This window comes from Oryctolagus cuniculus, chromosome 1, assembly GCF_964237555.1.
Source record: "Oryctolagus cuniculus chromosome 1, mOryCun1.1, whole genome shotgun sequence".
Classification (NCBI taxonomy): domain Eukaryota; kingdom Metazoa; phylum Chordata; class Mammalia; order Lagomorpha; family Leporidae; genus Oryctolagus; species Oryctolagus cuniculus.
The window spans coordinates 31,512,268-31,536,576 of NC_091432.1; the positions used below are offsets into that span (position 1 = coordinate 31,512,268).

Below are 24,309 nucleotides of genomic sequence, written 5' to 3' on the forward strand. Positions count from 1 at the left end.
TGTTTAAGGCACCTGCTCCCCAACTGTTGGGAGATTTCTCTGCCTTTCGAGGGCAGAAAGTAATGGGCCTCCGAGGGAAGACAGAAGAAGAAAGCAGAGGACTTTTTCAGAGCGAACGGTGTAGTCTGTGTTTGTCGTGGTTGGATTTGACTCCGATCTGGTGAGTTTGCTTGGCCACAAGTATCTAAATCTACTCGACGTATGTTGTAGATGTGTATGTGTGACAGGGAGTGCTGGCCCTATGGGGAGGGCTGCCCAGGGCTAGGGCGGACCTAGGAACCGTCTCCTCGGTGTCTGTATTCAGTAGGCGAAGCAGCCCACTCCTCTCATTCCCACACTCCCTCTCGCCCTGCATTAGAGAAATGGTGACGAGCTAAAATGCCCCATTCTTGCAAGGACTTTGGAGGGTCCAAACAAGAGGGGCTTGGGTACGAGCAGTGGTCATTCCCAAGTGTGCGTGCCCAGTGTGTGCTGGCAGAGGGGTGCAGGGCTCTGTAACACCCCCTCCTACCTCCTTCCGCAAGAGCATTTTCCCAAAAAGATACGTTTTCGAAAAAAAAAAAAAAAAGGGCAAGAAATCATTCCAGAAGGAAAAGAGGCTGTTGTACACCCGAGAGGGCCCTGAAAGAACACTGAGCGAATATTGCTGGCCGTGGAAGGCGTCGCCAGGGAGTCAGACCCGGCAGAGTGCAGAGCCCTGGGGAGGGTACAGGCCGTGAGGGGACCGGGGTAAGGAGGCCCGAGCAGCAGTGGGGAAAGGAGGCAAATACGCCGTTGCTCAAAGCACTCCTAGCACTGGTGCGATCACAGTGGTAAAACACCAGATGGCTACTGAGAGAGAAGTTAAGGCATCAAGAGGCGGTCTCACTCCTGGATTTGTGCCCCTGGACTCCTCACGGACGATGGAGACCCGGGCTGGTGTCTGTTTCCATCCTCTCCTTTCTCCGATCCCAGTCACATCGGGAACCCGCGTGCTCTTCTTTGTCTTCTGTGCTTCTGGCCTAGAGAAGGGGTTTTAAAGATGTATGTTTCTTTGAAAGGCAGAGTGGTGGGTGGGGGGAGAAAGAGAGAGAGAGGCAGACAGAGAGACAGAGAGATCTTCCATCTGCAGGTTCACTCCCCAAATGGCCTCAACAGCCAGGGCTGGGCCAGGCTGAAGCCAGGAGCCCAGAACCCCAACCAAGTCTCCCACTTGGGTGGGTGGCAGGGGCCCAAGCACTTGGGCCATCTTCTGCAGCTTTCTGAGGTACATTAGCAGGTTGCTGGATTGGAAGCGGAGCAGCCAAGGCTCAAACCAGTGCTCCCATATGGGATGCAGCCATCGTAAGTGGCCACTTAACCCTCAGCACCACAGCACCAGCCACAGAAATGCGATATTTTTATCTTTAGTTCTCACTTATAGAAATTTTCCTAAAATCCAGTCCAGAAAACAGATGTGGCTTTTGGGCTCCAAGGGTTCTTCCCTCCCTCAAAACTTCCCACCCCATCCCTCTCCAGCCTGGGCCCAGCCCCTGTCTGCACAGGAGATAAAAAGCAGCCAATCCATGGGAAAATCTGCACCCAAACCACGCAGGCTTGACTTCGGGTAGTCAGGCTCCCCGGGGAGATGCAAGGCCACGATAAGCTGCTGGACACGTTAACCCTCTCTGGGCTTCCTAGCAGAGTCTTGGGGATGCCGGGGTGATGGACCAGAAAGGGTACCAGTGTGCGAGAACCTACGCCCCGAGTGACCCTCCCACGCCTATTTGGCAGCGCTGCAGATTTGCAAACCTCCCTGGAGACTGGGTCTTTGGGAATCACGCGATCCCTGGCCCTCTTAGTTCGGAGGTTCTGTCTGCTATGTAAGTGAAATCTGGCTGGTGGCAACTGAGCTCGTCGCAAAGGAAGCAGACGGGCCAGAGCTGGAAAACAGGGGCCCTGCCTGCCACGGAGCTCCACCGGCCATCCAGTGGCTGAGTGAGCAAGAGACACCAATTCCCCAAGTGTAACTGGCCAGGCTAACTCCGGTATTGTACAACTTGTGGAACTCACTCCACTGGGACAGGTGGGGTGAATCTGGCCCTGGGGGTGGCAAACATTTTTCTCAAAGGGCCAGAGAGGGAATATTTTAGGATCTGCAGAACAAGAAGCAAAAGCGAGTGTTTTGGCCGGCGCCGCGGCTCACTAGGCTAATCCTCCACCTTGCGGCGCCGGCACACCGGGTTCTAGTCCCGGTCGGAGCACCGGATTCTGTCCCGGTTGCCCCTCTTTCAGGCCAGCTCTCTGCTGTGGCCAGGGAGTACAGTGGAGGATGGCCCAAGTGCTTGGGTCCTGCACCCCATGGGAGACCAGGATAAGTACCTGGCTCCTGCAAAATAAAAAAAAAAAAAAATCGAGTGTTTTGTGGGTACTTATTTAAAACGTTAAACCAGGGAGCGGGTATTTGGGGTAGTGGTTGACATGCCACTTGGGACACTTGCATTCTGTATCACAGTGCCTCTGTTTGAGTTCTCGCTTGGCTCCTGATTCCAGAATCCTGCTTCCACATCCTGGGGTGGCAGCAGGTGATGGCTCAAGTGGTCCCTGCCACCTGTGTGGGAAACCTGGCTTGACTTCCCAGCTCCTGGCTGTGACCCAGCCCAGCCCCGGCTGGTGTGGGCATCTGTAGAGTGAACCAGAGAATGGCTGGCAGGCCGAGTTTGGCCTATGGGTTGTACTTTGCTAATTCCTGATTTAGGTGGTACATGGATGAACAATTTTCCTTTAAATGCTCGTGTATTTATTTTTATGTAAGTCAGAATCCTGACTTTCCACTTATAGTGGTAGCAATATTTTCCTTTTAAATAAATGTATTTATGTTAAAACAAAAAGGGAGTTCATTTTAAAAAATCTTAAGTAAATAGTAGTTCTTGTGGTATTTAGATTGGGAGAAATTATCACAGTGGGAGGGAAATGACTAAGTTTGAGAAACACTGGACTAGAGCAGGGGGAAGCTCCCGGCATCTGAAATGCCAGGCTTTTACTATCCCAAGGCCTGGAATCTGTCTCTGCTCTGACTTTGCCAGCAGTGTGGTCTCAAAATGCTGTGACCCCGCCCCCCGCCAAGGTGGCAGGGACCCAGCGTATGCCGCACCCGACGTGGGTGGGTGTTTCCGCACACAAAGAGGTGGCATGCGGGGACGTGAGAAGCTTCAGGGGTGAGACCGGCGGGGGCTCCAGGCCCATTCTCTTCTGCTCTGTCAGCCCCCACCGCACACCTTCTCCTGGAAGCTTCCTCACCAGTGTGCGTGGGAGCAGAGCACAGAGTTGATTGGGGACTTTATAAACAGAGCTGAGCTGCCGCCCAGACTCTGCTCCCTGTCGCCTGTCACCTGTGTGTTTTTCCATTGGTTACTGGAAACTCAGGGCCCCATCCCTCACCTACAGAAACGGACCCCTGCCAGTCCCCAGGCCTCACAGTGGCTGTTTTGAGGGAGCCATGATCCATGACACCAAAGTAGCAAAGGACTTGGCATGCGCCCAAGGTGTGCTGTGTGCTCCAACTATCACAGGGCCACGCTCTCCTCCCCAGGGCGCTAGGGCCAGAGGTGCTACAGAATTCAGAATACAGAATACCTCTCCGGGTCTAGAATTGCCCAAACAATTTAATATTTCTGCAGTGTATCAGGCAAACATGCACCACATGGAATCAATACAACTATAGTTATGAAACTCCATCATGTATACAAGGTGGCTTCAAAACGTGGAAAATGTGCACCTGCTCTTAACTATCCTATGTGTCATCATCTCTCTGGAACACAGAGAGAAAGAGAGAGAGCTCCCATCTGCTAGTTCACTCTCCCAAATGCCTGCAGTGGCTGAGAATGGGTCAGGCCCAGGTCAAAAGCTGAAAGTACAAAGCAGGTCTCCCTCGTGGGTGGCAGGAGCCAACCACCCGAGCCATCCCTGCCGCCTCCCACATCTGCACCGGCCGGAAGCTGGAGTCGGGAGCGGCAGCCAGGCACCAGACCCAGTACTCTGCTGTGGAGTGTGGGCCTCTTGGCCACCAGGCTGAACAACCACTTGTGCCCATTACTTTCAATCCCAAGAACTTTTGTAAGCCCTTCACGTGTGGTTTTATATATGTGTACAAGGGCACTTCGAAAACGTCTTGGAAACAATGGAATTAACAGATGAATCTCCTTTTCATGGGAAATATTTTGAATTCCATGCCTCGTTTTATAAATAACAAACATTTTCCAGGAACTGTGTAAAGGCCCCTCTGATAGTCAAGCGTCCTTCAGATAGTTCATGGAAAAATGGAATCAAAAGATTATTTTGGTGCCAAAAAAAAAATTCTAAACCCCCAGTTTTCTCAGCTGTGAAATGGGGATAGATAGGATGTGGCTGGGACTCAATAGTGGTACGCGTGGAAACCCTGCAGCACTAAAACCACCAAGGGGTGAGCTGGGAGGGGGGGGTCCCTGTGTGGCCGGGCTTCCCCTCCCCCATGGCCTAGCACCCCCTCCCCCACAGCTGCTCTCCCCCTCCCCCACGGCTCCTCGTGATTCGCCCGATCTTCCAGGGTGATGCTGGACTCAGTGGCACACAGCTCCTTCCTGCCCAACACATCCTTCTGCGACCCGCTCATGTCGTGGACCGATCTGTTCAGCAACGAAGAGTATTACCCCGCCTTTGACCATCAGACAGGTGAGCACCGCTGGCGGGCCCCAGGGGCGGGAAGCTGGGACGGGCTTGGGCTAGAGGTGGCACTGGCCTGGGGGAGCGGGGGCGGGGGTCTGAAGTGTTCAGATCAGAGGGCAGAGGGCAGCCTCCTGCAGGAAGCAGGGCACTGGCATCCTGGCCCTGACATCCTCCCCTCCCCCCAGCTCTGTGGCCTGGGTGGGGAGGGGTCTCAGCCAACCACTCTGAGCCTGGTGTTTGCTAACAGGCAAAATGAAAGCGATAAAGCCAAAGTCTTGTGATGTTTAAACAATGCAGTGGAAAGAAAGCCCTTAGCCAGCGGCCTGGTGGGCTGAGCGTGCTTGATCCTCCCGGTGTGAGCTAATACCTGCTCAACCCGAGCTGTGCCAAGCGCCCATCCCACCCTGACAGAGGCCCTGGAAGAAAGGAACAATTGTTATTCCCATTCTATAGATGAAGAAACTGAGGCACAGGGCGACTAAGTGACTTGCCCAGCGTTTCACAGTCAGTGAAGTTCCATGCAAGTTGGACATCTGCACCTGCTCTTACCTATCCTACGTGGTCATCTTATAAATGATGTCATGCTGTAGTTATTGATACTACATTATTCTCTGAGCTTTTTAAAAAAAGATTTTTTATTTATTTACTTGAGAGGCAAAGTTACAGACAGAGAAAGGGAGAGACAGAGAGAGAGGTCTTCCATCTGCTTGTTCACTCCCCAAATGGCTGCAATGGCTGGAACTGGGCCAATCCAAAGCTAGAAGCCAGGAGCTTCCTCCAGGTCTTCCATGCAGGTGTAAGAGCCCAAGCACTTGGGTCATCCTCTGCTACTTTCCCAGGCACATTAGCAGAGAGCTGGTTTGGAAGAGGGGCAGCTGGGACATGAACCGGCACCTATATGGTATGCCAGCCCTGCAGGCAGAGGCTTAGCCTACTATGCCACAACACGGGCCCCTATTCTCTGGGCTTCTATTTCCCTATTCAGCAAACAAGAATGATGAGAGCTATTGCAAGAATTAAGGAGGGAAAGGGTGTAAAATACACAACCTGGCCCAAAGCAAGTGCTCAGTAAAAATGAGCTCTGTCACTGTCCCCGCACCTCCCTCTCACCCCTCCCCCCTTTCTCAGCCCAGTTTTCCCCACCTGAAAAGGAAGCATGGAGTCTCATGCAAATCCCATGCCACTGAGCTTTGCCCCAGAAAGCCTCCAAGGGCCTCTGGCCTCAAGGCACTCGGGTGAGTGCACAGCACAGCAGACCTGGCTGGCGGCTGGCGGCTGGTGGCTGGTGGCTGGCTGCGCAGGTGCACACCCCACAGGCAGTGAGGCGAGCACTAATCAAGCTGTCAGTCCTCACTGGCTCTTAACTCTGTGCGCCCCAGCCTAGAGGAGTCAGAACGTGGCATACAGAGGCAGGTAGTGGCCAGGAGAGGCCAAGTCTCCAAAGATACTGCAAAACGTCCACCACCTCCAGGAAGCCCTCGCTCCATGGCCAGAAGCCAAGGCAGCGGGCACAGACCCAAGGCCTGTCCCTGTGTGGAACAGTCCTTCCCTCCCTACACACACACACAATCTCTGGCTCTCACCTGTAAGGCCAGGGTGATTGCATTTGAACTTGAACCATACAGATACAGAATACAGTTCTTCTTGGAGTCTAAGAAAGGCCTCTTTTCCCAGAAAGGTGATGAGAAATGTTTTCCATCTCCTTCCCTCAAAGTTCACAAAGTTAAATCTAAAAGAGGAAAACAAGGACTTCCAAGTCCCTGTCTTTCCCTGTGTGTCCCACAATGGTGGGGCCCAAGCTCCAAGTCCTCTTCAGCCTCACCCAAGGCCAGCCCTCAGATACCCAGCCCTGCCATCACGGGAGCCCCTTCTCCCTGCCTGTTCTGCTGGGAGGCAGCTGGGGTAGCAGTGGGGGTGGGGTAGCTTCGACCACCTGCTCGTGCAGTGCCCCAGTGATCATCAGGAGCTCGGAATTTGAAGCCTGGAGTCGCAAACGTGAAATCTGGCGTTGACACTTAGTGGCTGCACCATCCTAACATCCCCTCGTGCCCCAGCTTTCTCATCTGTAAAATGGGGTTAATCACAACACCTGCCTTAGAGAGTTGTCAGGGGACATGGCCGGGCACACGCCCAGCACACACACCTGTGTACAGAAGGGAAGGTTCGTCTCAGCTGGGATGCTAAAGTTGCGGAGGTGGGTGGCAGTGATGGTTAGCAATCCCCTCAGTGGCCTTCATGCCACTGAAGTGTATGCTTTAAAAGGATTAACATGGCACGTTGGATGTATGTGTATTTTACCATAACAAAAAGCCTAGCTGGTGGGATTGCCAGTGTGGCTTGAACCTGACCGAGTCTTAGATACGCAGGCACAGCTTCCTGCTGTCCGAGGCACCTGTGTTTCCATCAGCACAATGAGCGGTTGGACCAGGCCATTGCTAGGTTTCCTTCCAGAAGCTTCTCCGATTCCAGCATCAGGAAACAGCAAAAACACAGCCTTTCCCTCCTCCCACCATTGAGAGAAGATGAGTAGGTGTGAGGCCCATGAACAGGAAGTAGCTCTCAGGAGTGGCCCGGGTTCCTTATGTTCCCCAAGGGTGGTGCCAGGCTTTCTGGGATTCTGACACAGCTGACCTGTGACCTCCCCGGGGTCAAACATGCATGGAAAGCTGACCTCTCTCAGAGCTGCCTGGGCACCCAGCGAGCCCCCGAGTCCCCCGCTGGCAGGAAACATCCCCCAGGGCGCCTTCAGTCGCTTTCTGACAAGGACAGTGCCACCCACGGAGGTGACACCTCAGTCTGACTTTTTACAGAAGTGTTCTCTGCCACGGAAGTGTCAGGGGACAACCAGGTCTGCCCCGGGCCACTTTTCTGCAGACTTCTGGTCTCCAGTGGCCAGAGAGCCCTGAGACGTCTCTCCCAAGGTCATCATTTTTTAAAAAGATTTATTTTATTTGTTTGAAAGGCCAAGTTGGGAGGGAGGTGGGGTGTTTTTGATCTCCTAGTTCACTCCCCAGATGGTTGCAACAGCCAGGGCTGCACCGATCCAAAGCCAGGAGCCAGGAGCTTCTTCTGAGTCTCCCACACAGGTGCAAGGGCCTGAGCACTTGGGCCATCTTCCACTGCTGTCCCAGGCCCATTAGTAGGGAGCTATATCAGAAGTGGAGCAGCTGAACCAGTGCCTATATGGGATGCAGGCACTGCAGACGGCTTTACCCACTACGCCACAGTGTCAGCCCCTCCCAAGGTCATCTTGAATTCAGAACTGACCATAAAGATTAACCCAAGATTCCCTTTGGGTCTAGGTTCAAGGTTGGCCCTGAAGCTTGCTGGCCAAGTGAGCACCGCAGGTATTTTAAGATACATTTTCCTGGGGGCTGGCACTGTGGCAGAGCAGGTAAAGCCACCATCTGCAGCCCCGGCATCCCATATGGGTGCCGGTTCAAGTCCCGGCTGCTCCACTTTCAATTCAGCTCTCTGCTATGGCCTGGGAAAGCAGTAGAAGATGGCCCAAGTCCTTAGGCCCCTGCACCTGCATGGGAGACCCAGAGGAAACTCTGGCTCCTGGCCTCAGATGGGACCAGCTCTGGCCATTACGGACATTTGGGGAGTGAACAAGTGGATAGAAGACCTCTCTCTCTCTCTCTCTCTCTCTCTCTGCCTTTCAAATAAATAAATATATCTTTATTAAAAAAAAAAAAAAAAACAGATACATTGTCCTTTGCTGAGAGTCTGCACCTGCCAGAGTTGGGAGGATGGAAGGAACGGTGCTGAGCAGGGCACCGGGCACTTGCCACCCATCACCATGGCCAGGAACAGCTCACAGCTCCCAGGGAGGAACGGAGATGGCCTTCCCTCCCCTCTCTCATTTTCCATTCCAAAAGGCAGCACCATGGTCGGAGCCTCAGCCTGCGCAGTTCAGGAGCTGTCCCGGCCTGGACACTTTGAGCCAAGGGGGCGGGGGGGCAAGGTCTGAGGCTCAGCGGATTCAGGAACAGGGGGCGCTTTCACAAACTCCCAAACGGTGTGAGCAGGGTGCAGCTGGGACCCGCTCACTCCTCGCAGCGGGACTTCCGCTTGGCTATGCTGTGCGCTGCCAAGTGCATAGACGCTGATTTGCAAAATGCTCCAGCATTTTACGAACTCACCTTGGCCTCAGCTCCTGCTTCTGCAAAATAAGGAATCAGGAATATTGGAAAATAAGTCCAAGAGCCGAGGGCGTTTTTCAAAGATTCTCCCACGGAGCTCTTGGAGCCTACCCTCCTCGAGGTGTTGACCATCCTGGCCTGGCTGCTTTCCCAAAACACCACCCCACCCCTCCCAGCGCCCACACAGCTCCCTCCAGAGTGGAGGGCAGCTGTCAGCGCTCAGGGCCTCTTCCGCTGGGGAATCTTGCTTTCTGTCCGCTGCAGAGGTGCCTGGATTGGCGCGATTTGGGTTTCCAAGGGAAGGTCCCCTAGGCACCACCATTGAAGGGAGCTTGGGTGACGGTTAAGGATACCGACCAGACCCCAGCACTCCCCTCTCTCAAGCAGGGTCTGAAGACAGTGTAGCGTGGTGGTGATTAGGGCACGGCTGTAGGCGCTAGAACACACCTACACGGTCTACCCCAAGATCTGCACTTACACACTGTGTGACGCCGAAAAGGAGCACCGCCTTGTGCCTTATTGTCTTGATCTGTAAAGTGGGCAGTGTGGTCCAGGGCCTCATAGCATTGCGTTGAGGGAAACAAGAGGGGAGACAAGCATTTAGCACAGTGACCAGCACATACTGGGGGCTCACTAAATGGGTTGGCTATCATTCCACAATTCCTAAGAATGCAATCGTTACACAATCAGCAGTAACTAATAACAATGGTTACAAGATTTTACTTGAAAAGTTTTTTTTTAAAAGGGGGGGGTGGTTTTATTACTATTTATTACTATTTATTACTATTCAGAAAACCAAGGAGAGCAGCATTTCGTTCCCACGCGAGCGTCTCTGAGCAAGATTCATGTTCTAGATAGAGACGTTGGAGGTCAGATATAAAGGAGAGAGTCTAAGAATTCCTTTTTTAAAAAATTATTTATTTATTTGAAAGAGAGAATTACAAAGACAGAGTGGGAGACAGACAATCTTCCATCCACTGGTTCACTCCCCAGATGGCTGCAGTGGCCAGCACTGGTCCAGGCTGCAGCCAGGAGCCAGGAGTTGCATCCGGGTCTCCCACATGGGTGGCAGGGACCCGACCACTTGGGCCATCTTCTGCTGCTTTTCCCAGGTCGTTAGCAGGGAGCTGCATTGGAAGTGGAGCAACCAGAATATGAGCGGGAGTCCCTGTGGGCTGTCAGCGTCACAGGCAGTGGCTTAACCTGCTGTGTCATAGCACCGGCCCCTAAGAACTCCTAAATCAAAATCAGAGAAACAGGAGCAAGCCTTATGCACAAAAGTTGCCTTTGGGATGCCTGTATCCCGTGTCAGGATGCTCCGTTCAATCCTGGCTGTTCTGTCTCTGATCCAGCTCCCTGATGGTGTGATCCCTGGCGACAGCAGGTATTGGCTCAAATGACTGAGTCTCTGCCACCCATATGGGAGATTTGGATTGAGCCCCTGGCTCCTGACTCATTTCTGGTTATTGCAGGCTTTTAGGGAGTGAACCAGCAGATGAAAGCTTTCTCTCTCGCTCGCTCTTTCTCTGTGTGTCCCTTTCTCTCTCTATCCCTCTTTTTCAAATAAATAGAAATAAATAATAAATAAAAACAGAGCAACAAATTCAAAGTCATCTGCCACTGGTGGCAGCAGTCACATCCCAGGAGACCTCACCACCAGCTCCTTCTGCCGACCCTGCACATGTCCAGAGCCTGCTGGGCGATCATGGCCCCTGGGCCCCCGCTCCGGGCTTCCCCCTCTCTGTCCCTTCCCTGCTCCACTCTCCCAAGGCCAAGGCCCTTTGCAGACACCCCGCCAGCCCCTCTCCCCTCTCCAGCTCCTTTCTCATCCTGCTCCTGGGCTTCACTGTCCATCCTGTGTTCTAAATCGCTCCACAGGCCAGGAGAGAAAGCCGAGAAGGGCTACTGGGTGAGGTCGGACTGGCTGTGGGCGGACTCCTGGAAGCAGGTTGCCATTTGAGGTTTTCCCTCATAAAGTCTCCTTCCTTTCAGTGACAAAGCTGCCATTGCCAGGGCCCCTGCCACCAGTTCACTCGCCACCTCTCTCCAGTGCTGCCCCAGGCAAAACACTTTCCCAACTCCCTATGCTAATAAATCATGCTAATTATGGTCCCCAGTTGTCTACCTGGGCCTCCTCTGACCCAGACTGTCTGTCTCCCCCAGCCAAGCCCTGGGCTTGCTTTGTTCTGCTTTGCTCCTCAGCTGTACTGAGCAAGGCCCCACTGCCCTGAGAACAGACGTAGTCCCCAGATAATAACAAGCGACTTTTATGGAAAGCTTACTGTCAGTCGGTTACCAGTCTAAGGTTTTCTCATGCTTCCTTTCCTATTCAGGGCAAACTTCCCAAAGGGTAGGTACAATTGTTATTCGATGTAGAGAGCTGAGGTTTGCAGAGGTTAGGAAACTTGGTTAATGTTGAGATGGATTCGTCAGGTTAATAAACTAAAGAGCCAGGCCTCCGAGTCAGAAAGGTCCTGTCTACAGCCCAAGCTCAGTCACCCCACACAATTCCTCCACTCCCTGAGGAAGGAAGTGTCTTTCACTCCTCAGGGCCATTGGCAGAATCCTAGGCTGCAGCTAACAGGTGCATCTGGCCTTGCAGCTTTCCCACCAACACCCTCATTCCCATCAGCAGAGGAGAAGTTCAAGTTCTCTTCCCCAGGGTCTAGAGGCACCACTCAAGCTCTAAACTCACATCACTTTTGCAATCTGCCAATTTCGCATTCTGCACCTATCTATTTTACTGTAATATAGAAATCAAAATATCCCCCCTAATGTCTGCTCTGAGTGAGGCACCAGGAGAATGAACAGTGTTGGCTCCAGAATTTCTACATAGGAAGCACTTTCAGGGCGGCAATCCAGTTGGAAGATAGATACAGCAAGGAGATTTGTCTAGCATTTTGCATAAGAACGGGAGGACATCAGTGGTCTGTTACAGAGTGGGAGAAGGGACTTAATAGACCCATGCTCTGGGGTGTCCACTGGAGAAGAACAATGTCATCGTGTGATTTCATTTACCTACTCTGTCCCCAAGGGATGTGGCACCATCTCTACCGCCCTGCTGTCTGCCACAGTTCCACAAGCACGGTTCTTACGTGTGCCCCGATGCCCAAGACCTTTACCAAGTCACGCAGACTCACCTGCGTCCCCATATTTTAAACCAAAGATGACAGCATTAGGCTACCCAGCTCACACTGACGATACAACAAGTGAGCCGGGTTTCTAATAAAATTTCATCTTTCATCATGCAGAAAATAAACCGTAGCTCTAGAAAGGAACAAAGATGCTGGCCTCCACATTTTTGGAAAAATTTTAGAAGCATTGGAGGGCATACAATTGAAGTGTTGGACAGGAAGCCAAGGAGGTAGGCTTCATATTAGCATATGTAAACAGATGGTGCTTAATGAGCACTTCACTATATGCCTGGGCTGTGCCCAGTACTTTCCATGTATTAAGTCGCTTAATCATTTTAACAGCAAGAGGAAGTGAGGCCTAGGACCCCTACTCTGCAGGTGCATCTGGAGAGCACAGGGTCTCTATGCCTGAGCCCACGGGCCCTTGCCCTTTGAGGGGGATTCTGAAACAGGCACCCTGGCTTCAAGTTCTAGAACGGTGATTCCCAAGGCACTTCTGGAACCAGCACCTTCGCCCCCAGTCCCAGCAAAGCAATGCTGCTCTTCTCCTGAAGGCTTAAAGAGAATACTGTTCACCTGAAATAAGAAAAGAAAAACCTGACACTCTTAGCATCTCCACTCCAAACACCAAGCAGGCAAGAGGCGACCATCCCAACCAAGAGTCAAGGACTCCAGGCCTCCGATCACAAAGTGATGCCAAAGAAGGGGGCAGATGCTGACCACCCTGTGTTGCCCAGTACACGGAAATGTCCCATGTGGCCCAGAAATGTGCACAATTATTGTGGGTGGTTTTAAATGTTTTAATTCATTTGAACTTAAAAAAAGACTTGTGAAATTCTTTATCCCAAAGAAATGGCCCAGAGCAATCACCTTGTGGAAGCATTTTGGCTGAGCTGCCTGTGTTTCTCTATAGCCAAGTAAGGGGCCACCCTTGGAAACAGAAATCAACAAGGTCGTGTAGCCAAGGGAAGTTGGGCTATAACGGCCCCCACTGGAGTGCCTTTCCCAGTTTCCACTGTCCCCACCCAGGGCCACGGCAGGCCTGGATGCCACCTGCTGCCCCTGTGGGCCTTTGAGTGCACCAGCCCAGCTCGGAAGGCCAAAGTCTTGCTTCTGGATTTAAATACATCGCAGGTGGTAGCGCCAGTAGTGAGACTCCTCCCCCACCCTCCCCTCAGGATGACAGAACTCACTGCTGCTCCTCAGCCCTCCTTCCCAGCTCAGCTCACCCCAAAGCCAGTGTCCTGGCCCCTTCAGATTTCCAAGGACCCGGCAAAGCCTGCAGACGCTTGGATTGAACCGCCCATACCCAGGAGGCAGAAGGGCCTCTTAGCTCGGCCTCCCCAGAGCACTTGGCCTGTGTTATGAATTGAGAGAAAGCATTGTACAGCCCAGGAAAGAGAATCGATTATGGGCTGTTTAACCCTTTCTCTCATTTGCCCTTCTGGGTAGCATCAAGGTCTTCTTCCCATCAGCCTCCTTCCAGTTTCTCAAGCCTAGGTTAGATCGCTAGTTATAGTTACAGATATTTGCATTTACCCAAATCTTGCGTCAGCCAGTCTCGGAGGCTTGCGCCCCCAACAAGACTGAGGTACAACATGCTGTCGTGTGCCTATATCCAAATGCGGAAGGCTTGGTGTGCGCCCAAGTCCCTTGCTAGCCACCTCTGTGATCTTGGGGGCAGAGGGGAGGTCGTGTAAGGTGACTAGGGACCGATAACCATCAGCGATTCAGTCAACTGATTACAACCCCTGAGCGAGCGCTGGGCTGGGCAGGGCTGGGCTCCTGTGTTCCAGGTTCAGGTGAGCACAGCTGACGGTGCAGAACCTGGGGGGGGGGGGGGGCAGGTGCTGGGGCACAGCACAGGGAATGATGGGAGAGAGGAGGCTAAGGCCTCCCCTGTCTCTGCCAGCCTCCCCTGGGGGACGGGACCCTGGAGTACCCTGGTCAGGTGGGGCTCTCCCTTCCTGTCCCTGTGTTCTTGGCTCAGGGCCGTGGGAAGGAGTGTGTGGACGGATGAGGAAGCCAGCACCTGGCTCCTGGCTCCTGGCTCCTGGCTCCTGGCTCCTGGCTCCTGGCTCCTGGCTCCCACCCCCCACCCCACCTCTGCCCCCCCCCGGGGGGGGGGCTGCTGCCTACAAAGCCCGCTCTGTGGGTAGCTTCAAAGGGGCGGGGCAAGCCGCCAGCAGCTGGGCCAGCAACACCTTCCCTGCGTCTGCTTCCCACCCGGCGTTCCCCGAATCCGAATCCGTAAGGCCCTCTCTCGGCTTCCAGAAACAATGTGGTCCTCTTTGGGTGCCAAAGAAAATAGCAAGGGGGTGGGAGGGGAGGGCACGCTCACGGAGAGTCGGCCAAACCTTGCCAGTAAAAGACAGAAGCCGTGCCCTGTGCAGCAGCCCGCGACAACAGCATCTCAGCCAGGGCACAGGTCTGAAGAGTGTCAGAAACAGCTCTCAGCAGAACAGCAGGACCGTCCAAGGGCCCCTGGGGTGGACTGGAGCCAGAATGACAGAGAAGGAGAGGCAGAGAAAGAAAGAGAGATCTTCCATCCGCTGATTCACTCACCAAATGGCCACCACAACCAGAGCTGGGTTAGGACAAAGCCAGGAGCCAGGTGCTTCTTCCCAGTCTCCCACACAGATGCAGAGCCCAAGGACTTGGGCCACCTTCTACTGCTTTCCCAGGCTCATCAGTAGGGAGCTGGATTGAAAGTGGAACAACAGGGACTCGAACCGGTGCCCACATGGAATGCCAGTGCTGCAGACGGCAGCTTTACCCACTACACCATAGTGCCAGCCCCATCACTGGCCTCTTTGGTCTGTGGGCATATTTTTAAAATTTTTCAAAATTCTTATGAAGAATGTAAACCAAAAAGGCCTACTAGTTAAGCTCCATCCCTCCCCAGTCCTCGCCACAGCAGAAGAGATGGAGGCGTCTGGGGAGGCCTCGACGTCCTCCTTTGAACCATCACCCCTTGGCGCTGTTGGATAGAATTGTGGGGAGGATTGGAGAAAGGCAGCGCGACGTGCACAAGGATGCGTCGCACCTGGGCTGCCACGCAAGAGGCGGCACCTGGCAGGGCAGCCAGCCCGTCTCCTGCCCGGAGTCAGAAGCACCACAGCTCCGTTGGGGACCGTGGCAGCAAATGCAGCATTTCCTGGGGTTGGGGGGGGGGGGGGCGGATCATGATAGCACAATGGCCATTTGCTTTGGAGTCTGTGTCGCAATGGACCCTGTCTGATGTCCACAGTCTGAACCAGTCACCTTAGCCACTGTGTACTCTCTCCTCTCAGCTCTTCTCGCTCGTCCAGCCCCCTGCCTGCCCCTGCCTCTCTCTCCCCATGGTTCATCTCTTCTCCATGCTGCCCCCTGGATGACTAGCACGTGGCATGGGAAGAGCCCTGGCTTCCGAGTCCAGCCTGGGGTTCAGATCCCAGCTCAACCGTATACTGGCTGTGGGGTCCCGAGAAAGTCCTCCGTGACCTCAAGTGGCTCATCTGTGACTTCCTGGGGGACAAGGACCAAACCCGTTCCTGTCCACCACGAACCTCTCACACCCAATTTGTTGCCTCACACGCAGTAGACGTTTGTTCATGGATGACAGCACTAGAACTCGCCAGACTCTGTCCCAAGCACTTTTACATACATGAACTCACTGAACCGGCATAGCAACAACCCTCAGACGTAGGTGCTATAATTATCCTCATTTTACCAATGAGGAAACTCATGCTGTCATCCCCTGGATGGTTGGATGATGGATGGATGGCTGTCAGGATGGTTGCAAGAATTAGTGATGTCAAAAGCCTGACCAACTATTTGGTCCCTCACCTCCTCTGCAGCCTGACACCTGTTCACTTAGGACATTGGGACAGGGCTGCTGAGCACCAGCTGGTTCTCCCAGGGCCAGCCCCAGCCACTTCCCAAACTCCTGAACGGATGGTGCCCACATGCTCTGAGTGGCAGGGAGGCGCTCTGATCTCGGGATGGGAGTCCCCCAAAACCGCACCACCGCTGACACAAGCAGCAACCCCCTCCCTCAGGAGGTGCCTGCTACGATGACCCGAGACCCTCCAGATGCTGGGCCCCGACAAGGCCTTGGCACAAGATGGCCAGGAGCTATGCACAGCCCTGCAGCCAGCACTGGACAGCTGTCCAGTAGAGCAGAGGAATCAAACCAGTTTCATGGTACCTGGTGCCTGGTAGGCATTCAGTAGCTATTGAAGTGATCAGTAGTCTCTAGGCACCCATTCATGCACATTCACTTTAAACTCTGGGATAGCCCTGCAAGGCGCTCATATCACCGCCGTGTTGCAGGTAAGGAAACTGAAGTGTAGCCTACAGCCCTGGCCCAAGTGGCAAGCAGCCAGGTCAGGATTTGAACCCAGACCTGGTGGGTCCTTGAGTTTATGCCATTGATACCAGATAGATTGTCAGAAACCAGATCACTGCAAGGTGGCTTTCTTCTCTGCTTTCTGAGCACCAGAACGCCGTCTGATTATTTCTCACCCCCATCTTTCCCCCTCGGAGCCGGAAGGACCGTGCAAGGGACCCAGAGTAGAAGGGGGCGTGGGCCTGGCAGAACTCCCCAAGGCTTTCAACTCGTGTGCTGACAGAACAGGGGTTCCTTTGCTGGGGGGACCCTGGCGGGGGGGCCGTCCCTTACTGCTCTCTCTCTCTCCCGGGGCAGCCTGCGACTCCTATTGGACCTCGGTGCACCCCGAGTACTGGACCAAGCGCCACGTGTGGGAATGGCTGCAGTTCTGCTGCGATCAGTACAAGCTGGACGCCAACTGCATCTCCTTCTGCCACTTCAACATCAGCGGGCTGCAGCTGTGCAGCATGACGCAGGAGGAGTTCGTGGAGGCGGCCGGCGTCTGCGGGGAGTACCTGTACTTCATCCTGCAGAACATCCGCACCCAAGGTGGGCGGCGGGGGGCGGGGCGGGGGGCGGGGCGGGCCCCGAGACCCCCACCCCGCTCCCGCTCCCGCTCCCGGCAGGCTCCTCCTGGGAACCACTGGCGCTCAGCCCTCTGCTAGAACTGGAGAGTGTAGATACAGTCAAGAAAACGAGTTACAAGGAAAATGGACGCTAACAACCCCTGAGCCAGGCTGATAACAGAATAACGCAGAATGTTTGTTAAGATTTGAATCCGCAAGGGGTGGACAAAAGAGGTTTCTGCTTCCCCTCTAATTCGGCAAGAGGAGGGGAAAGTGAAGTGCCCCTTTCTCTTCCCTATTCCTGACTCCAATTCACTGGCACGTTCGCGGTGTCACCTTCCTCCCGGCCAGGAGGTGGCGCCAGGAGCCCTCGCGGGCGCGAGCACACACATACACACACCACGCACACCCTTTGCGAACAGAAGGTGGGGCATCTTTGTTTCCAACCGGAAAGGTTTGTGAGCATCTGTAATTCCGTGTCCCAGAGGCCCAGGTAAAGGGACTGAGGCCCTGACTGGTTAAGTGGCTTCTCCAGGGTCACACAGGAATTCACAGAAATTCACAGGACGTCAATACAAAGTGAAGCCGTGGAAATAAGTGGCTTAAGCTGCCTGAACCTCCACTACATCCCCTGTCCACGGCACCACGTGTTCTCTAACACGGCAGAAGACGATGCACGCACAGGCACCGCCGCTGGTTTGTGTCCTTAACGCAGGTTGAGTGTCCCTTATCTGAAGTGCTTGGGACCCAGAAGCGTTTGGGACTTCAGATTTTTCCAGATTGTGCAATATTTACATATAGCAAGGAACTTCAGGAAGTTCATGGAAATGACATTAAATGCTAAGATTATTTTGATGCAAAAACAATCATTTTAAATGCATAGGGAAGAGTACGTGGGGAGCTATGTTGGGGGTAGGACCAAGCCTAAGGTGAGATTCATTCACGTTCCGTATATAAGCACACCTTACACACGTAGCCTGAAGGTAATTTTAGGCCGCATCCTTGTCACATGAGGTCGAGTGTGGAATTTCCCATGTTGGCATTCAAAAAGTTTCAAATTTTGGAGCATTTCAGATGTTGAGTTTTGGGGTTAGCAATGCTCAACCGGTCTAACCAAGAGGCAGAAATTTTAAAAACTACGGGAAACACAGCTCAGCTCAGTTTTAGAAAAGTTCTTTCTAAACGCCGGCACCTCCTTCTAGGAAGTGCACGTGGGAAGATGCAGTGGGGAGGCAGCTCCCTGCCACTGGAGGTTGCCACGCAGCCTCACAGCCCCTGCTGACGGGGTGCTGTGGCAGGGATTCCTGGGTGGGCGGAAAAACCACAAACAATTTCCGGTCTGTGATTCCTTGATATCCCCTCCCCCCTTAATCCTCCCTCACCAGGAGTTCCTGGGGATGGGAAAGCTAGGAACGCTGGCCCCGGGCACTCCTTGGCCTGTGCCCTAGGAGCCAGAGCTCACTGGGGGAAAAGAACGGACAGACAGACTTGCTGCCCATTGTCATGCAGTCTCTGCTCACTTGATTATCATCAGAGACAGCGACCTACCCAGAGCTGGGGGCAGTGGCCTGCGCTCAGAGCGAGCACTCCCTGAGCCGGAACAAGTCTGAGCACAGCACCACCGCGGCTCTGGCAGGAGGAACTCAGGGCTCCATTAAGGAGCCTCGCAAGGGAACAGGCATGCACAAGGACCCCAGGGCCGAGGGGAGGAAGCAGCTTGGTGCTGCCAGCTTGGTCAAAGGTCAAGTCAACCACGTTTGTGTGCAGGTCCGGAGCAGCCTCTGGTATGGGCAGCCCCCTTCCTTGGCAGTTGGGAAGAAAAAAAAAACTGTCCCTGGTCCCATGACTTCAAGGCTCTGTGCAAAACGAGTAAGCTAAAGGCCAATAGTTTTTTAGTAGGCCATGGCTGCCTCTTATTCTAAGGCACCCCTGGAGTCCCCACACCACCTTCAGTGGTGGGATTTCAGGCACTCTCGAAGCAAAGAGGGTTTGGTGCTGAGCAGTAAACAATCTATTCCACCAGCCTGCTCTATTCTGCGATTCAGCCGTTATGTAGATTCCTCAAGGAGGTCCCTGTATATATGTCTAATGACCAAATTCACACTGTCCTGCTTAGCCCAGGTCACATGGTTTGCACCTGTTACCTCGGAATCATTGTTATTAGCTCTGCCTTTGGTTCTCTAAGTGGACAACAGCTTCCATCACAGGGGATTATCTTGTGTAGGCTTCGTGCTTTTCATAGATGAGGGCTCAGGCAGACTAGGACACAGAACGTGATGGCAGTTTCGACAAGAAGCGCTAGGGGGAGCTCTAGAGCCCAGGGAGCCATGTGGCTCAGTAGGTATTTGCTGCAGGATTGTGCTTAGTGAATGTCTTTGTCCTTCCCAGGTTACTCCTTTTTCAATGACACTGAAGAGACCAAGGCCACCATCAAAGATTGTAAGTAAGCAAGCCCTGCTGTCCCAGGCTGGGTCAAGGCTGCTATCGGGGGTACATGGGCGCCACATTAGAAGGTGGATGAACTGAAAGCAGCCCAGGTGTGGGGACTGTGGAGAGAAGACAGTGCATGGAGTGGGGCCATGGGGCCGCAGCTCAGGTCTGTGGGCTCCCTAGCCTCCCCAAGCTTCAGTCTCTCCTTATTGATAAAATGGTCTGACCCTTAACTGGGGTGTGGGAACTTTCAGAAACAGTGCACACACAGTGCCCCCGCCCCACAAACCTGTGTCCATGAGCCGTAGGACTAATAATGGTCACCCATGAGAGGCCTTGTCCTTGGCACTATCTGAGAGGAATCTGAGCTCACCACGGAGGTCAAGTTCAGAATTACAAGCTGCCCGAGGATCTCAGTGGCCTTGTCGGAAGGCTTCCCCTTCCAGCTTCCCTTGTGCAAGGGGAGGCTCAAGAAAGGGAAGCTGTGAGCTTTGGTCTTTTAGAGATGATGACGATAAGCATTGCCGTTAGCTGTCGGTTCCCAAGCAGAGGCCCTGGCCCTGGGGGCCAGGAGGTGTGTTCATCCCATCCACAGACTTCAGCTCGGTCACCTGCAAAGCCGTGGTAGGGCAGTGGGGATTCTCTGACCAATGGGAGACAGGCAGACAGGCAGACACAGAGGGTCGGCTTCTTAGGGTTTACTTTTCTTCTCTCCTTCAAGTCCCAGCCACACCACTGAGGATTCAGGTAATTTGGCTCCTGGCTAACAACAGGTTTTTTTTTGTAAATTTTTGTTTTGTTTTGTTTTGGGAGCTTTATACTAGGAATAGCCAACTACAGGTTGTGGCCTTAAAGCAGGTGTGCTCGGCCCGTTGACCTCGGCTGCCCTCCCGCAAGCAGCTCTGCATTCCACAAGGTGTCTCACGTTCAAGGCCGATGAGGGCACTACCCCACTGTCCACGCTGCGTCTGAATCACCTGCAGCCATCTGGGGGCTGTGACTCCCAGCGTTTACTCCCCGGCCCAGTCCAGGCAAAGTCCTGGAAGCAGTGAGCCCACTGAAGCGAGGGGCCATCGCTGTGTCTGGGTCTAGAGGCTTGCGCCCCAGGCAGCCGTGTGCTCTGCTCCCCGAGCAGGATGAGTTTGGCTTGATCAGCCCTGGCGCTGGGTGACCGAGTCTCCACCTCTAAAGGGAATCACTGAGATTGATCACAGCAAAAGGAAGATGACGGACTAGGAAGAGAAAGTCTTTCGATAAGTTCTTGGGAAGGGTGACCTGAATATACAATTAGCCACAGTTAGAGTAAAGTGATGATGATGACAATGTTGAAAGCAGTAAGCGCCAGGCAGCATTTATTGTATGCCTGCTGTAAGCCAGGCCTTGTCCGAAAATCTGTATAGACATTGTCTTGGGTTATCTTCCCATTAACCAAGCCTATAAGACAAGCACTAGTACCATAGCCCCCTTTTTTTTTTAATAATCAGAATAAGAACTAAAGCTTAGAGATTAAAGGTGACACAGTTAGAAGGTGGAAGACAACCCAGGTGTGTCTAACTCCGAAGCCCTGAACCCCAGGAGTCTCATCATCCATTTTTTTCTTTCTCTTTTCATTCATTCATTCTTTGATCCATTCATTCAACAAATATGGAACACCTACTATGTTCCAGGCCCAGAGATGGGCACTGTGACCACAGTGATGACACATCGTTGGAACAAGGGAGGGAGGGAGACATTAAACAAACAATCTCCATAATAAGTAGGTAACTACTAATCATAATGATATTATAAAGGGACAGTATAGGGTGCTTTGTGTGTAGTGCACAAACAATCATATTTCTTTTTTTAAGTTTTATTTATTTTATTTGAAAGGCAAAGTTACAGAGAGGCAGAGGCAGAGAGAGAGAGGTCTTCCATCAGCTGGTTCGCTCCCCAGATGGCCACAACAGCCGGATCTATGCCTATCCAAAGCAAGGAGCCTGGAGCTTCTACTGGGTTTCCCATGCAGGTGTAGGGCCCCAAGGACTTGGGCCATCTTCTACTGCCCTCCCAGGCCATAGCAGAGAGCTGGTTTGGAAGTGGAGCAGCTGGGACTCAAACCGGCACCCATGTGGGAAGCTGGCACTGCAGGCAGCGACTTTACACGCTACGCCACAGCACCAGCCCAGCGATTACAAATCAACTGAGACCTTTTGGAGGAAGAGTTATTTAAATTAGGCCCAAGGGAGGAGCAGAAGTTAGCCAGGAAAAGAGAAGGTCCAGACAGTGAACAGTCAGCACCAAGACCCCAAGGCAGGAACCATCTTGGAGTGCTTGCGGTCAGAGGGTGGGAGCAGCATTAGGTCATCCAACACAGCAACGCCTGCGTTCACTTACACGCATTCAAATAAATAACATTCAGCTTTAGCTTCTCAGTCACAGTGGCCGCACTGCAGGTGCTCAGCAGCTCAGGTGCCTGGAGACCCCCAATGGGGCTGCCCAGATGTCCACCGTGACAGAAAGCCCTCTCAGACAGCATTGGGAAAACACAGGCAGGCCGGCGCCACTGCTCACTAAGCTAACCCTCCGCCTGCGGCGCCGGCACACCAGGTTCTAGTCCCGGTCAGGGCGCCGGATTCTGTCCCGATCGCTCCTCTTCCAGGCCAGCTCTCTGCTGTGGCCCAGGAGTGCAGTGGAGGATGGCCCAGGTCCTTGGGCCCTGCACCCCATGGGAGACCAGGATAAGTACCTGGCTCCTGGCTTCGGATCAGTGCAGCGCACCTGCCGTGGCGGCCATTTGGGGGGTGAACCAACGGAAGGAAGACCTTTCTCTCTGTCTCTCTCTCTCTCACTGTCTAACTCTGCCTGTCAAAAAAAAAAAAAAAAAAAAGGAAAAGAAAACACAGGCAGCATGAGCACAAGGGCTCGGGGAGAGGGCCCGGGGGCCAGTGCAGGCAGGGCACACCCGGGGGCAGCAGAGGGGTAGGTTTCATTCGAAGGAGACAGGAAGCCTCTGAAGGCTGCGTGCAGGGAGATGCAAAGCTCTGGGCTACGTGTTAGGAAGATGGCTTAGCTGCTCTGTCTGACTCTAGCCAGGAGTCTCCTGCTGAGGACACTGAGGCCCAGTGAGCAGGAAGCCATGGGGAGAAGTTTCCAGAAGCAGAGTTGGTGGGAGGAGGGCCCTGCGCCAGCATCTCTGGAGTGCACACTCAAGGAGACAAACCTTCTACCGTGGCAGCTGCGTCAGGCTCCGCCCAGTCTGCTGGACTGGACTCAAGGTGAAGGAGTCCCTCCCAGCAGCTCCACCATATTCCAGCCTTAGCAGGCACAGCAGGGATGCCACACCCTCTCCCAGGCACCCGGGGTCTGCCTTTGGCTTTCTCTCAGCCTGGATCACCATGATTTCCCAAAATAGAACCCAATGTATCGTCTGATGAGCACCAGGGTGGTTGTGAACACTGGCAGCTGAGTCTAGAATCCAGTGTAGAAAATCCAGACTACATGGCCCCCGTGCCCAGGGCCCAGATGATGTCTCGCAGTCTCAGACGCCCAGGACTCAGGAATGAGAGGCCACCTCTCAACGTTGATGTGCTGTGCAGAGCTCACGTTGCGGCCAGTGAGGACGGAGTGGCATCCTGGGGTTCTCTGCGTGTTCCCACTGGGTCTTCCACGAATGCTGACAGCTGACATCACCATTTAGGAAGCACTTACTGTGCCAGGCGTGCTGTCATGCCAGGGGTCCCAAGGGCGTTAACTGGTTTCATCTTCATTACAACTCCAGTGAGCAAATGGGCAGTGCAGTAAATGCATCTCCTTCTCTCAAAGCCCAGGCCCTTCGACACCATGCTGTACACATAGGCACAGGTGCATGCCCACTTGCACACATTACATGTGCCCAGAACTTTCTATTCATTCTGCTTCTGACTCGGTAGAGAACCAAGGCCCAGTGGCCCCTCTAGGTGTGGGCCTAGCTTGATAATGATTCAGACAACAACATGATTTTCAAGTAAGTCCCCACTGGAGGTACACAGGCCTAAGAAGCAATGAAACCGTCAGATCCCGCCACAGTGAAGCAACCCAGTCCCCCACCCCACTCCAGCAATGCCAGTGGCTGGGATGGTGGGGGGGGGTCCACAAAACCCAAGAACAAAGTCTACAGCCTCGGATTTGCTGCAGGAACCTCCCTGCTCCCGGGACCCAGGGCATCTCTGCACCGTCCTGGCATGAGCTGCTCTATGGCTTCAGCACTGGTGTCCTGGGGATGTGATGAGCTTGACCTTCAGTCCCACCCACCCCCACCCAGTTGCTGGAGGACAGTGTACTGTGGTTTCAATCAACCTCTGAGAATAGACCTTTCGGTCACATTTGAAAAGTTTCCTGTCTCAAAGCCAATCGGACCTTGCCAAACCGCAGGGGCAGAAGAGGACCCAGTCCTTGCCTCCACTTGTCCTGCACCAGGCACAGCCAGTTGCAGGGACACGGACAAACAGTCGTGGGACAGGGAGAGCTGCACCCGGAAGCACAAGTGGCACCTGTAGAGAAATGGAGTGGGCTCGGGGTGCTGCTAAAGACCTACCAGCCAATCTCGGTGGACATGGACATTGAAGTAGCGATTTTGACCCCTCTACCCCTGCCACCACTGCCGCCACCAGCCAAGCCAGGACTTGAATCTCATAACCTGTGGGTCCCCGTAGAGCCACCACCCCAGAATTAGGAACTACTAGAACAAGACTCTCTTGGCAAGACCCCAGGGAGAAACTGGCATCGCCCTAAGCCCCTGTAGCCCTGCCCTGTGCTGATCTGTACTGTCTCCATCCTTATCAGCTAAATATCCTTTGCCTAGAACACAGAAGAGAAATAACACAAATGAAAAAGGGTGACTACCCCCCCACCCCCCGCCCCCATCCTCTCCATTTTGGCATTTCAGGGAGAATCCTCTGTCTGTTCATGGTTAATGACTCGCCTTTGCTTATCTCTGTGACTTCATTTCTTTTCTCCCTCCTAATAAGATCTAATCAAGACCA

General features: G+C 53.5%; 1 protein-coding gene across 3 annotated transcripts in view; it reads left to right on the forward strand.

Moving 5' to 3' along the window:
• Positions 1-24,309, forward strand: part of ELF5 (E74 like ETS transcription factor 5) — a 44,453-nt gene that overhangs the window by 14,711 nt on the left and 5,433 nt on the right. For all 3 annotated transcript variants that reach the window (XM_017345905.3, XM_008269623.4, XM_008269618.4), the window contains exons 2-4: positions 4,544-4,668; positions 16,629-16,862; positions 19,268-19,318. In XM_017345905.3, coding sequence (XP_017201394.1) covers positions 4,544-4,668; positions 16,629-16,862; positions 19,268-19,318 — 410 coding nt within the window. The remainder of the gene's footprint in view (positions 1-4,543; positions 4,669-16,628; positions 16,863-19,267; positions 19,319-24,309) is intronic.